At 34.4% G+C, this 15,209-nt stretch overlaps 1 protein-coding gene across 1 annotated transcript in view; it reads right to left on the bottom strand.

Moving 5' to 3' along the window:
* Positions 1-15,209, bottom strand: part of STX8 (syntaxin 8) — a 142,581-nt gene that overhangs the window by 124,035 nt on the left and 3,337 nt on the right. The window contains exons 2-3 of the mRNA XM_023529944.1: positions 13,059-13,158; positions 8,268-8,362 (exon numbers count right to left, since the gene is read on the bottom strand). Coding sequence (XP_023385712.1) covers positions 8,268-8,362; positions 13,059-13,158 — 195 coding nt within the window. The remainder of the gene's footprint in view (positions 1-8,267; positions 8,363-13,058; positions 13,159-15,209) is intronic.

The raw sequence follows: 15,209 nt of genomic DNA on the forward strand, positions 1-15,209 counted from the left end.
TGCTACTTTATGCAACAGATTCATTCTAAAAGTTGTTACCGTCAGTTCATTATTTAATACATGCATGATCTTTAATTATGAAGAAAATTACAAAGAAATAATCACAGACTAGGAGTCCAAAGCCTGTTAGTCCTATTTTGACCACTGTGTATGATCTTAAACCAGCTATTTAATCTTTTTGGATCTGTTTCTTTATATGTAATGCCAGAGATGCCAGAGAAATTTAACACAATTCATAAGTCATGGTTAAAAAAATAATCAGGACTAAATCCAAAATTTTATATACTAGTTTTCTTTAAGAAAACTACAAGAGTTCTTCCAGGTCATTTGTTCGTGTGTGTGTTTAAAGAAATAAAGGAAATGTTAATGGAGAAAACTTCTGCCATAAGGAGAACAAGTAGAGGAAACTAACGAACAGTTTTGAAAGGCTGTATCTCACATAAGACACAAAAAGCAAGCACAAAAATAAGCCACCTCAACATGTTGGGCTTCATCTGGCTTTTACTTTTTTATTAAATGGCCTTTGTTTAATTAGAGCTGAAACATTCATGACTGAAAGCAGTTCCAGCCACAATTACCTAGTTATAGTAAGACATCAGTGAGACCGCTGCTTTGAATTTACAGATACTTTTCTTTTTAAAAGAGGGATGACAAACACTGCATTTAGCCACCTTCCTCCCCACAAAAAAAATCTGAGAAATTGGCAGAATCAAGCAATAGCATCACCATTCCCTGGATGAGAAAACCACAGCCCAGTGAATCTACAACTTGTGTTGCTAATTTTGAATAGAAAGAGCTGGCTAGCTAGTAAAATAGTAAATAAAACTGTAAAAAAATTCTCCCAGTAACAGATAGTAGAAAAATCATAAAAGCTCCAAATTCAAGCATTGTTGATGGCTTTAGATATTTAAACATAATAAATTAATTCTCTCAACATTCCAGAGTGCCATGGTTGTAAAATTACTACCACCACTTTTCCATTTCCTATTTGACAACAGTCACTAAATATCCCATCTTGGAAACCATGAAGTAGCAACTGTAACTAAGAAACAGTGGGCTTAAGTACCTCGTCTGTATTAATAAAAGGGCAAAGTATTAGCCTTTTGATCAATGCAACCTCAAGAATAAATATTGATGTGTTTCAAATTTGTGGTAAATTGTCAATAAAGCAAAAGACTTTTCTTCTATCTAAAAGAAGTTCCTGAGAAAACAAAAACAAAAATGACAGAAGCTATAACATGAATTCTATAGGACAAAATGGGAATTTTAAATTGTGGAAACTGTTAATTATATCACAATACCAACTAGCCTTATCTTATATTCTATGCTCAACATACTGGCATGGCAATCTGTGGTTTTCAGAATGCAACCACCCAAGCAAACATAAGCTGAACTATAATGCAATATTACAACTAAGCACAGATTTAAACATAAAAAGTAAAATTATAAAAGTATCATTGAAAGAAGACATAGGAGAACTTTTTAATAATCTTGGTGTAGGAAAAATCTTTCTAGTCCAGACTGAAAACCTAAAGTCCATGAAGGGAAAGATAAATCTGGCTATATAAAATTTAAAAACTTTTTAAATATATGCAAAATAAAATTACAAGTGGCAACTTAATTGTAGCAAATAAAAAAAGGCAAAAGATATAACAGAGCACAGAAAAAAAGAAACACTAATAACTCTAATCAAACAAAAACTACTCAGCTTTACATTAGTATAAGAAATGGAAATGGAAATATGATTTAACTTGCACCTATCAGATAGGAAACTGTGGGAGGCAGCTCTAGAAAGAGCCAAGGAATCAGGCACTCTCAGACATTCTTGGCTGGAATGTAAACAGGTTCGACCAATTGCCACATTGCCTTCTAAATATCTAAGAAAATTTAAAAGGCACATTCTTTCAACAGGAATTCCTCCTGCATATATATTCACACATTTGTACAGACTTGGAAACAAAGATGTTCACTCCAGCATTATTTATAATAGCCAAAATACTGTAAACATCCTAAAATTCATTAATAAGGAACTAGAGCATTTTTACAATGTAATGCTTTGCAGCCTAAAAGAAAACAAGGAAGCTCTTTATGTACCAATGATAATGGTAATTAACATTTCTGAGTATTTACTAAGTGCTTACATGAATTATTTGATATGAAATAATCTCCAAAATGCAGTGTAGTATTAAACCGAAAAATGATTTTAAAAAGCAGTAGCAGCAAAGAACTAAATAGTGAATATGTTCCCATTGTTATTAAAAAAAAATCAGATGGTCATATATGTTTGTACATACACAGAAAATTTCTGGGAGGCTATGCAAACAACTGCCTCTAAGGAGGGGGAACTGGGGATTCAGCGGGTAAGAGAGACTTACTTTTCATTAAATATTGTTTTGTATTCTTTGACTCTATCATATGCCAATTAATAAAAACACAACTTTCAAAACTATATGTACAGTATGATCTCTTTATAATCAAATTATTTTTATACTTTCCTGTGTGTGTGTGTATAAATATATTTGTTCATGCCTAGAAAAGCCTGGGATGACAGATACCAACCATCAACAGTGTTACCTTTGAAAAATGAGAAGGAACAAGAGGTAGGTGAGGAAGAGAGCACAGTCACTGGTAAAAACAATAAGAAGTGTAGAGGAAGAAAGTATTTTTAATAATAAAAACAGTAAAAATGAGTTTTAAAATTTAGGAGACACTAGTTACAGATTAAAGCTAGTTACAAATAGACTCATTTAATTAAAGAATATCAATTTCAAGAGCAGTATAACTTGGTGATTTTGTTTTCTAGATTATTAGTAACTGAAGAACGGAATCCCAGACACTTAATGCTAGAAGAGGGCTTAGAGATCCCCTAATCTAATTCTTTTGTTCTCCTGACCAGAAAACTAGGGCCCACTGTGGATAAGTCACTCGGCTGGTAACAGCAGTGCTAGGCCAGAGCCCAGCTCCTTCTGCTCTAAATCATGGCTTTTCCACTACATTGTGCTGAGCTTGACCACCAAATGTTCCAGGGCTTCTCCCACCTGAGGTTCCCAGGGCTGCTCATTTAACTTTGCCACTTTTTAGCATCCTGTTAAAAACAATAACACTTCTGGTATTCTAATTCAGAACATTCCCAGAGACTCCATGTAAATCTGGGAAAACCAACACTCCACTAGGAACACTCTACCTCTTTAATTTTTATTTTAATCTATTTTAAGAACAGAACATAAGGAGATTGGGGGGTAAGGGTACTGTGGTCAGAAAATACTGCATGTATGTGGACTCATGGTAATTTGGGGCAGTGGAGACAAGATAAGGAATGACAAGTAGAAAACAAGGCACATAGTCAGTAGCCAGTGCTGGGATGTCCTCTTCCACTGACATGGTGAATAACCAAGGAAGGTCAGAGAACAGACAAGGAAAAAGCTCTAACTACCACAGTACTTTCTCATCAGCTAGGATGATTTTTACATGTGATTATAGCTAATTCAGAGATGTAAGCTTGTAAATGAAATCAGATCCTGATTTCACATTACCAATAACCTATTACCAATGTCCTCAAGTCCAGCTTTTCTGCTATAACCTGGTAATCACTTTGAACCTAAGGTGAAGTGGAGTGAAGATGGTGCTGGACCCATAGGATGCCACACTCCACTCCAGCTTCTGGATTTTCTCTTTAGTTGGTAGGTTTAAGAATTCAGGCAAGTCTTACTTGTAAATTAATTGCTTTGGAGAAGGAAGTTTGCAGATAATGCTTCCCAGTACCGTAACAGAACTGCAAGAGACAGTTTAGGCTCCTGGAGACCACATTTTCTGGCTCACAAAGCATTTCACCCTTTTATTATTATTATTATTTATGTCTAGAGCACCTGGTCTTCCTAGGTGGTTTCCCATCCAAGTACTAACCAGGCCTGACCCTGCTTAGCTTCCCAGATCAGACATCGGGCTTGTTCAGGGTGGCATGGCCGTGGACCATGAACCGTGGCTCCACTGGGGCACAAACCCAGGACCTTCTGCATGTAAAGCAGACGTGCTAACCGCTACACTATGGAACCACGTCCTACCTTTTTTTTTTTTTAAGTTAATACACTCTACTAAATATCTGTTTTGTACAGGCCAGGTCCTTACTGTCCTCAAAGCACTGATCGCAATTTGTAAGTACTATTTTAATACTATTGTTATCTGTGTGCTATAATATAACCTCTTTTCATGACTATAAACTCCATAAGGACTACCTATAAGTTCTCAATGGTATCTGCAATTTTTACAATAATGATATAATAATAAGTTGCAGCTAATCCTCAAGGAGGGCTTATTGTATGCAAAGTGCCATCGACGCATATAATTTAATCCTCACAACAATCCTATAAGCCAGGTATATTTTTGTTATCCTTTTTTTTTCTACAGATGAGAAAAATGAGGCACAAAGAGGTTAAGTAGCTTGTCCAAGGTGACACAGTAAGTGTTGATAATACCTTTTATTTAACACCCACCATTAACAGAGTCTAGTCCTCTGAGGTATTTTAAATATATTTTCTTCAACTTTCACAACAATCTTGCAAAGTATGATTATTCCTACTCTACAGACAATGAAACTAAGGTCGAGCAAGGCGAAATTGCTCTTTGGCCTTGAAGAAGCATAAGAGCTGGTTTTCAATCTTAGTTCTGTCTGGTTCCAAAACCAGTGTTGTTTCTACTACACCAATGGTGCCCAGGCTTTGGATTTCAGAGAGCAGAAATATTTCCAAACCAAATGTGGGAGGTGGGAGACTTATATAAAGTTACCAATTATACATTTTGCCATGTACTGATATTCAAAAAAGACATCAACAGACAAAACTACCACCTACTTTTATTTCCATGGTAAAAAAAAAAAAAAAAGGCTGTTAACACCAAAAACTAGAAAGAACCATATAACAGACTATAAATCAGAAAATTTCTGCTGACATAAACACTATCTTGTCCTTTCCTACATTACCAGCTACCAGTAAAGACTGTCATGGACAAGTGCAGCGTTTGAGAACCATTTTGCCTTCACTGAAACCACCGGGGGCTATCACTAAAATCTATTACATTAGCCTCTCCACACAAACATTTATTCGGATTTGTTATAAGGTGATTACTGCATCTATCTATCCATCTACCTCTCCATCTACCTATCTTTTCTCTCAAAAATACAAGGTAGAAAAGTTATTTATAGATTTTTACAGAATTTCTCCTAAGACACCAATCCCTTTGTAAAGAGATTTGTAAAATTCTCTTTGAATAGCAAAGATGATGCCTTTGAAAACCCGAGCTTCATGAAAAGCCGACCCTACAAATAACTTAGTAGTACCTGAAATTTCACATGCAGTCTCCTGTAGTACACACCTTTTCTCGACTGGTGAGGCAATTATGATTTCTATCTCAAAGAACTGTGAACAGAAGTTAATGTTTTCCAGCAGTTTTAAATTCTCTGGCTGCAAGACTTTGGTTTATGAATTGCAAACTAACCGATTCAAAAGCACAGACCTTCACTTTAATTTCACATTTACTCTTGCCAGGAGAAAAATACTTTTTCAGGAAAGAGCAATAACATCTTGTGCCTAAAATCCACGAATTTAGTATTTTCAGAGGACTTATCTTTCTGGCAACTCCTAGTGTTCTTTGGAAAGCTTCACAAATGCAGAAAGGCATAAATTTACCCAGTAAAGTACCATAAACTCTCAACTACCCGACACAGTAAGGAAATGTGGTATTCAAACAGTCACATTAAAAAAGTCACCCAACATTAATTACGCCTCATAAAAAGAATTAAAAAATCACTCTATTGGTGATTTATGACCAAAATTTTTTCTAAGAATTACAACATCATAAAGTATATCTAATAAACCACAGTGAACACTGTTTAATCTTTCTGATGATTAAGAAGGGTCTTGGGGACCTGCGCTATAAACAGGATTTATCTTGGCACTAAAGCAGCATGCCAATTAATAGGGGATTCTAGTTGAAGACATGCCAGGTGACAATTGACTGTATTATTTTTACTGAAGTAGAACTCAGCTTTTAAATAACTGGTGTTGGGGCCAAACAGTCCTGCATATGAATTCTACCTCTTCCATTTCCCAGCTGTGGGTTCGGGGCAATTTACTTAGGCTGTCAAAGATTCCTCTCCTCAGTGTAAAAATCTCCTCTGCTGTAATGCTGGATTCTCTTTCCAACTCAAACTATGGGGTGCAAGGTTTGACCTGGCCTCAATACCTTTTTGTAAGGAAGGGAAGGAATCACCAAAACAAACAATATGAGGTTATTAGGACTAACGGGTTGCTATCTGATTTATCTTAAAAACAGAGGATAACTGCCATAGAATTATTTAAAATATTTGGTAAAAGGAAGATCATGGAAAGGGAAGATGTGGGGAACAGAAAGAGAATTAAATAGGGGGCTTTATAACATAGAAACTACCTCTTCCTTTCCATTCTAAGAAATGGACTCCTTGAAAATACAGAGGGTTGGAGTGCCCCCATGGGGTGGATTATCTGAATTTCACCCTTAGTACTGGTTGCAGTTCCAGTTGTTTGAAAAACTACATAGGATTTGAAAGAAAGCTGTTTTATTCCAGTTGAGTTTTTGCTTTCTCCTAGGAAATTCTAAATTATCTACATTAAGGCCCTTAAATATTTTCATAATATATTTAATAACTGTTTGGTATTTTAGAATGCCTCGTGCTTAATTCAGCAAATTCTGAGATCACCACAAAACCAAAGTCGGAGATTTTAAAAGTATTTTAAACTGCAAGCATGTAGAAGAACAAAGTCAATTACTGTGGCATGCTTAGGACTCTCTATAATTAATAACCAGAAATTATCAATAGAAAAAAGTAAAAGTTCTTAATTTGTATCTTTCTTGCACTATAGATTTAGCACATAAGTATAAGATGAATAATAATCAGCTACCTCAATGGAAGTTAGCAAATACACGGTTGTTCATATTGCATCGTGTGATGATATTCAGTTACCTTTCCAATATTTGTTTTAGGTAACAATAAAATGAGTTTGCATACCTTGACCTCATGTGCAGATTTCCTAATACTTAGTACTGAAAGTGGAAAAAATAACCCTATCAATCTGAAACTATTTGAGGTCTCTATGTTGAGACTTGTTGATTCTGATAAAAACTCTTTATGTAATAGACTAACTGTGCAGTTATAAATGATACCAGATGAAGAGTAAAGTTACAAACTAAATATCGGAATATTCCAATTATGTTAAAAATAAGGTCTTGATTGTTTACTTAAATTAAACTTTTATTTGAAACCTTAGTGGGTTAAGAAGTGACTATTTGGGAAATCATATGACTAATCTAAATGAACCTACCTGGTGACATAACTGGAGAAATATATATTTTTAAAATATTTTCTATTGTTTTATCTAAAAAGCTTAATTCCTACATTTTCCCATATTTAAAATTAGGCAGTAACAACTATTTCTTGAGACACTAAAATTTGGGTTTTTGGTATGAACTACTGACAATTTAAATAAATGATGAAAGAAGACCAGTTTGAGGTCAGTTTTCAAACCAATATAAACTCAGGTTTAAAGAATTCCTTTAGACAACAGACCACATGTATTTTGCTAAACTGATCAGATTATGAATTTCTAAAAAAAAAGTTTTGATATTTACAATATTGGTGGAAGGTTGAGATGATGGCACGACTTGCTTCAAGCAAGTATTCTCCCACGAAAAAAAAACTCCCAAACCAGAGGCAGTGTCTGTACCCTATGGAAGAATAATAAGGCAAACAAGTCACATCTTAATAATATACATTAACAGGAAAAAAGGAAAAAAGATGTATGGTTTCTACTACTGGCCTCTTGAAAAAGAAAATGGATCATCCAAAACTCTGGAAACTCCAGAAGCAGAATCACAGCTCAGGATGATCATGGAAGTCTTCCTGTTGGAGCAGTGACTAACCATCTTCAAGGCTGTCTAGACAGGTGGCAGAGCAAGGCTCTATGTAAATATAGCACTGACAGAAAGCATTAGCTTCCTGCACTGTAAAGGTTGCACACAAATAAGTTAATTCCTTCAGTATGTCTTGCTTTGCCAGCATATTCACTGTAAAACATGTAAGACACTTAAAATAGAAATCAAGATTATGGGCAATATTTTGGAAACCAGGTCTTCCTCAAGCTGTGGAAAATTTGGGTGGCCCAGATTCCTTCCTTTCTTAAAATAAGATTGTTTTTCCTCCCACTCTAGAAAAGAGGTGGAAATGTTTACATGGATACATCTGATGTGTTGACACAGCTCTTAGCAATAAGTCCTTCAAAAGGGCGATCTTTTCCTTCAGATTCTGCAACAAAGCTCTGATTGTCACGGTAAGCTGAAAAGAAAAGAACACATCCTAAGTATGCTAGTCCAGAGGTATAGAATCTATTAAAAATATCATGTAAATGCTGCTTTACATACTATGACTTGATCAAGAAAGGGCTGGAAGAGATGCTTGGCCTCCCAATGACAACCTCAGGGTCAGAGGAATCTTAACCTTGGCCAGGTCCAGCCACCCTGGCACCCACTGTACTACTTGACCAGGTGGTAAGCCAGTCCATACATACCTGAACATTGACAGTGACTGGAAATTGACACTCTGCCCTCACAATCTGATGAATTCTATCCCCTGAGCATCTATCCTCTAATCCCATTTGGAGCCGCACAGGAAATTGTGTTCCCCAGTCTTCATTCACCCATGAAAATCCCATGATATACTCAACTCTGCTTCACATGACAAGATGTCAAGTCCCATTGCCATCCTGGCCAGTCTTCTCTAAACACACTGGTATACTTAAAACTCATTTAAAAGTTTTATAGTAGTGTGTTCTTTTTATACAAGAGGAATGTTAACCATACGTGACTCTTTTTCCAGGACTGTATAAATTTTTTCCAATCATTCTAGAAACCCAGAGGAAATTTCTGTTTGTGACTCTAAGTGCTACCTTACAGGATGGAGGAGGGGTGGGAAGAGAGCCTCTCAGGAACTTAGAAATATGAAAAATAAAATTGCCCATTAAATTAAACATAGTCGACCATGGATGAAATCAGAGATATGTTTGAAAACATATACTATCACAGGTTTCATTTGCTAACCTGTTAAAATTAGCAGTTTTACAACTATAGTGGAAGCAGGGGCTCCCTCCTTAGATTAACAGGGTCACACTAAAGAAAAAACAGCAGAACACCAGAGGCTGGCCAAGGGCTACACACATCAAGCAACCCTCAAAGGTGTCAGCAGCCAAGAAAAGTCTAACTTTAACTATTCTAATACCCTTGGGAACCACAGAAAAACCACCCACAATGTTAACAGGGAAATGCCAAGGAGAGTGAATTTTAACTCAATCGAGAAGAGCTAAACAAACAAAAAAGCACCACACACACACACACACACACACACACACACACACACACACACACACACACACACCCAGGCCTAAGAAGGGTCTACAAAATTAAAAACCAAAAATATTCAAGAGATGAAAGAGAATATAGCCATTAAAAAGTATGACTAAAATCTAAATTTGTTAACATAGAAAGATATTCATCATGACTTATTAAAAGAAAAAAATCAAGTCATAAAATAAAATGTTACCCACACAAAGAAAAAATAATCCAGAACTAAATATATCAAAATGTATTCTGATGTATTTGGTGACTCTAAGTAGTGAGATTTCTTAATAATAATAAGAAAATAATTACCTTTATAATCATGAAAAAATGTCTGATATCATAATTTAACGGAATCTGTCCAAAGCACAGAAAAAAGAAGGAATGCCTAACTCATATTTTAAGCTAACACACACTGGTAACAAGCACTGACAGAGACAATAGAAAAGAGGAAAACATAAGCCGATCTCTCAAGCATTATAAATGTAAAAGTCTTTTAAAAACATTAGCAAAGCAATTCAGAATTACATAAAAAATGACAATATACTATCACCAAGTAGAATTTATCCCAGAAATTTAAGAACAGTTTGATGTTAGAAAATCTAATGATAAAGCTAATAGTGTTAATGATTAAAAACAGAATAAACATTTGATTAATACAGCAAGGGAGAAATTAATTAAAAACAAAACAAAGAAAGAAAACTATGAATGGAACACTACCGCTTTAACTATATTATTATTTAAATTTGGTCTGGAAGTTGTAACCAGTGCAATAAGACAAGTTACAGAAATAAATAAGGGTTTTAAAGGAGATGAAATTATCATGATTTGCAGATTAATAATAGTCTATTTAGGAAAGTTAAGAAAATCAACTGAAAGGTTACTAGAAACAAGAAAAGAATTCGGTATGCTAATTAATCATAAAATGAAAAAATCAAGGGCATTCCTAAATTCAGTAATAGGGAGAATTTTTTAAATTATTTTTTTAAAATATTAAAATATCAATAAAATCTAAAAAGTATCTAGCGCAGTACCTGGCATATAGTAACTGCAGAAAATACTGCTTGCTGAAGAAATGAGTACAAGTAAACATTCTCCAATTTAATGCACATGCTCTCCAATTTAATGTATAAATATAGATTCAAAATTCAATTTGGAGTTCTTTTATTGGAGAGGAGGTAATTGAAGCGCAGTACAAAATTCTTTTTAATGAAGCTATGAAAGATCACTCTAAAAGAAGGATAAATTAAGGAACATATAGAAAAATCACGAATAGGTATAATAAAGGGGGCCTTAAACAATCATATATTAAATCTTTATAAAAACTACAAGAGTATGATGGTAGCAATTACCAACAGCTTCATTAATGCAACAGAACAGAGGGTCCAGAAACAATGAACGAAATATGGAATATTTCATACCCTGTAAGGGGAAGGGAATTAATAATTTAGTAAATGGCAGCAAAAAAAATAGACGCCTACAATACACCAAAATAAGCTTCCAATATTATAAATACCTATAAACAGAAGAAAATTTAAAGAAAATTTAGATAATTAGGTAAAATATTTATATAATCTCTGGGTGTAAAAGGCCTTTCTAAGCATTATCTCCCCTCCCCCTATAAGAAAAGACTACAAATAAAAATATTAATAATTTCAAATAAAATTTAAAAACAAATACATGTTTTTAAAAAAATCATTTATTAAATCAAAAGCCAAATTAATAGAAAAATATTTGTACCACATATGCCAGATCGAGACTTAATATAGTTAACATACATAAAAAACACTTTGAAATTATGAGATAAATTAGGTTAGGGACTTATGCATACACAGTTATTTCATAAAGGAAGAAATATAAATATCCAATAAATATACAAAAAGATGCTCAATGGCATAAGTAATAAAACCATACAATAAACTATTGCATACTTTCATCTAACAGAGTAAGAAAGATTTTTAAAAGATAATCAGAAATGGTATGGAAATAAAATTCTGTAATGTATATATGTCAAAAAGCTTAAAATTTTATACAATCTAAATCCAGAAAGTCTAGTTGAGGAATTTACTCTACCCTGGGCCATAATCTAGTCACACTGAAAACTCATGTATAATTAGAAATAATCTAACTGCTCAAGAAGATGATACTGGTTAAATGGAACAAAGAGCTAAATGTAAAAAATGTAACCATACATTTACTAGAAGAAAACAGGAATAAATTCCTTTATAATCTGCAAACACAAAAGCTATGAGTGAAAACAGAAGCAATTAAAAATTGATAGTTAACTTCATTTAAATGAAACTTTTACATGACAGAAGATACCATAAGTATAGTCAAACAACAAATAATAAAAGAGAAAATAATTACACTATATCACAAAGAGCTAATCTCCCTAATGTATAAGGAGCTCTTACAGACTAAAACAGACCAACAATCCAATAGAAAAGTGGGAAAACGACAAGAAGTCAGTTCACAGAAAACATATATAAATAGTGCTTTAGGCATGTGAAAACATAACTTTATCTGATTCATAATACCAAAAATGCAAATTTAAAACTACATTGAAATATATCTCACTAATCAGACTGGCAAAAATTCAGAAGACTGACAACACCCTGTTGGCCAGCCTGTGAAGAAACAGAAACTCTCATGCACTGCTGGTAGGGATGTCAAAGGTGACAACCCCTACAGAGATTTTGGCAACAAATAAAAAAATTACATATGCCCTAGTTCTGAGAATTCACCTCTAAAAGACACTCCCACAAATACAAAGGGGGGAAAAAAACCTCACAAAGCTACATAATGTAGCATTATTCATAACAGCAAAAGACTGGAAACGATCTAAATGCCCATCCTTAGGAGACAGATTAAATGAACTATGGTACATCTACACACTAGAATACTACACAGCCCTAAGAATAGAGATTTCTAAGATATAGTAAATTTTAAAAAGCAAGAAACAAAAGAACATTTTTTATATATATGTAGATGCTTATTTCTGATGAAAGTAATACAGGAATAAATCAAAAATTAATAAAAATGGTTACCTATAAAAAGTGAAGAAGGGGTGGAAAAGAGTGAGTTGGGAACAAGATTTGAGTGTATCTTTGTATATAATTCTGACTTTTTAACAATGTGTTTTACATATTTAAAATTAATTCAACGAGGTGAGGTGGGGGGAGGAAGTCAACCCGAAAAATGATTATAAACAGGAACAAAGGATAGCATAAGACACAGAAACAAAGAATCAATTTTTACATTTTTAAATAATGCATAAAATGCATAAAAAAGACTCTTTCCGTGAGAATGTATACTCAAAGAAGTGAGGACATTGCCTCTGATCTTGCAAAGCCTATAAGATTCACTATTTGGGGGGAAAGTGTACCAACCTTAGAACTATACTAAAGTTGTCAGAACCTTTTAAGATAAAACAGAAGAAATTAAAGAGATGCCATGCTTCATTTAATCTCAGTGATTAACTTATTAACCATTTGGTTGTAATGTCAATGCAACATATATAAGCATATAGGTTATTACACACACACACACACACACACCCCTCCCCCCCCAGAAATAGGAGGGCTTTCAGACCTCAAGGCTCAAACAAATCATTTCAGGTACTAATCCTCTCCTGGTCTTACCTTGGTTGTATTTTCACCATTTCTTTCATACTGATTTCGTTGTTGAATTTTCTCAGCAATCTCTTGTGCAATTTGGCAAGTAGAATCATATGTAGAGAACCTGTATCAAAGTCATAAAGGGAGAAATATGTTTATTTCCTTAAAAAAATTTCTGTATTTAATATTTTTATATATATGAATATATATATTTACATTCAGGTATATGAAAAAATAGCAGGTAATATAAGACAAGACATAATTAAGAAAATAGGAGGTTGGCTTATAAGGAAATTGGGTCCTGGTCCCAGCTGTGCCACATTTCCTCTCATTCTCCACCAAACTGTCATTTATAAAAGAGGAGCTTAGGCCTAGCTCTATGGTTCCAGACCACACATATGAAAATCAATAGTAAGGAACAATACACCTCTCACCAAATGTGGGGTATAACTGGTAAGTATTCCTGGTGTTCTGAAGTAAGAGAAGTTACTGTTGGTTCAGGCACTCAGACTTGATAGGGCTGGGCCAAGAGGTTACTTCTTGGGCTGAAGCACTGAGTTAAAGCAAGTCTCTCATTCCGACAGAAGGGAAGAGCACATTCTAGATGGAGCAAAAGGCACAAAGAGCAAGCAAAGATGAAAGGAACAAAATGTGCCTGGCATGTTAGGCAGAGTGGTAGCCCTAGGGAGGAGGATTAAGTTTAAAATAGTAGAAGCTAGTTTCTGAAGAACCTTGAACACCAGACTAATCAAATTAGATTTGTAAGAATTTCAGAGCTGTAGAGGCTACTTTTATACATAAAGTCAGACCCTGAAGAGGTCCTTGCCTCTAATCCTCATGTTCTCATTTTAGCCATAAAGAAGAGTGGTTCTGAAACTTTGCTACATATTGAAATAACTGGGGAACCTTAAAAATATAACCCTCCCCCACCCAATTCCTGGTTCATAATCCGAAAGCGTTCTGATTAAATCAATGTTGGGTTTGACTTGGGCAAGTATAAAAACTCCCTAGGTGATTCCAATCTATAGCAAAGTTTGGGAATCACTGGCCTAGCAGTAACAAGCAACCTCATCATGGTATCCAGCATCCAAGTGCCTCAAGCACTAGTTAGGAAAATTAACCTGAACCTCATTTACATAAATAGTTGGGAAGGAGAGTGGCAGACCAGCAGAAGACTTCTCCAGCTATTCAGTTATATAACCAAATACCAGTATTTACTATCTGCAAGGCATAAAGCTATAAAAGATTAGACTATGGTAGAAATAGCATAAAAGAGATTTAAAAGGAAAAAAACAAAGAAGATTAGTGAATAATCTGATATAAGGAGTGAAGAAAAAGTAGATGATTAGAGTTTTTAGGCCTAAGTGATGCCATGACAGAGACTGGAAAGGAGAATTGAAAGAACTTTCCAGACTACAAACTGGGCCTTGTTCTAATACAAAAATAAGAAATGCATAAATTGATATATGTATAAGATTTACATTAAAATACACTCAGAAAAAAGAGATGTAGAGAACAGAAATGAAACAAGAATGGCAAAATACTGATAATGCCAGAAACTAGGTGATGAGTATAAAGGGGCTCATCATACTATCCCGCTTTGTGTATTTTTTTCCTTCTATAATAACATTTTTAAAAAGTAAATAGACACAAATTATATTACAAAATGACAATAATCAAAACGGCATGGTATTGGCAGAAAAAGACATAAAGACCAGTGAAACAGAATCAAGAGTCCAGAAGTGAACCCATGTTTATATGAACAAATAATTTCCGACAAAAAAGCCAAAAACATACAGTGGAGAAAGGAAAGCCTCTTCAATAAATGGTACTGGGAAAACTGGAAAGCCACCTGCAAAAGAATGAAACTAGGCTGTTGTCTATCACCACACACCAAAAGTAACTCAAAATGGATTAAAGACCTGAATATAAGACCTGAAACAATAAATTGCACAGAAGAAAACATAGGGACTAAACTCATGGCCCTTGGACTTAAAGAGGATTTTATGAATTTGACCTCAAAGGCAAGGGAAGTAAAAGCAAAAATAAATGAATGGGACTACATCAAACTAAAAAGCTTCTGCACCGCAAAAGAAACTGTCAACAAAGTAAAGAGACAACCATCTGAATGGGAAAATCGCAAGCAACGCCTTGCAAATATAAGGGCCTAATATC

This window comes from Pteropus vampyrus, unplaced genomic scaffold, assembly GCF_000151845.1.
Source record: "Pteropus vampyrus isolate Shadow unplaced genomic scaffold, Pvam_2.0 Scaffold44, whole genome shotgun sequence".
Lineage (NCBI taxonomy): Eukaryota > Metazoa > Chordata > Mammalia > Chiroptera > Pteropodidae > Pteropus > Pteropus vampyrus.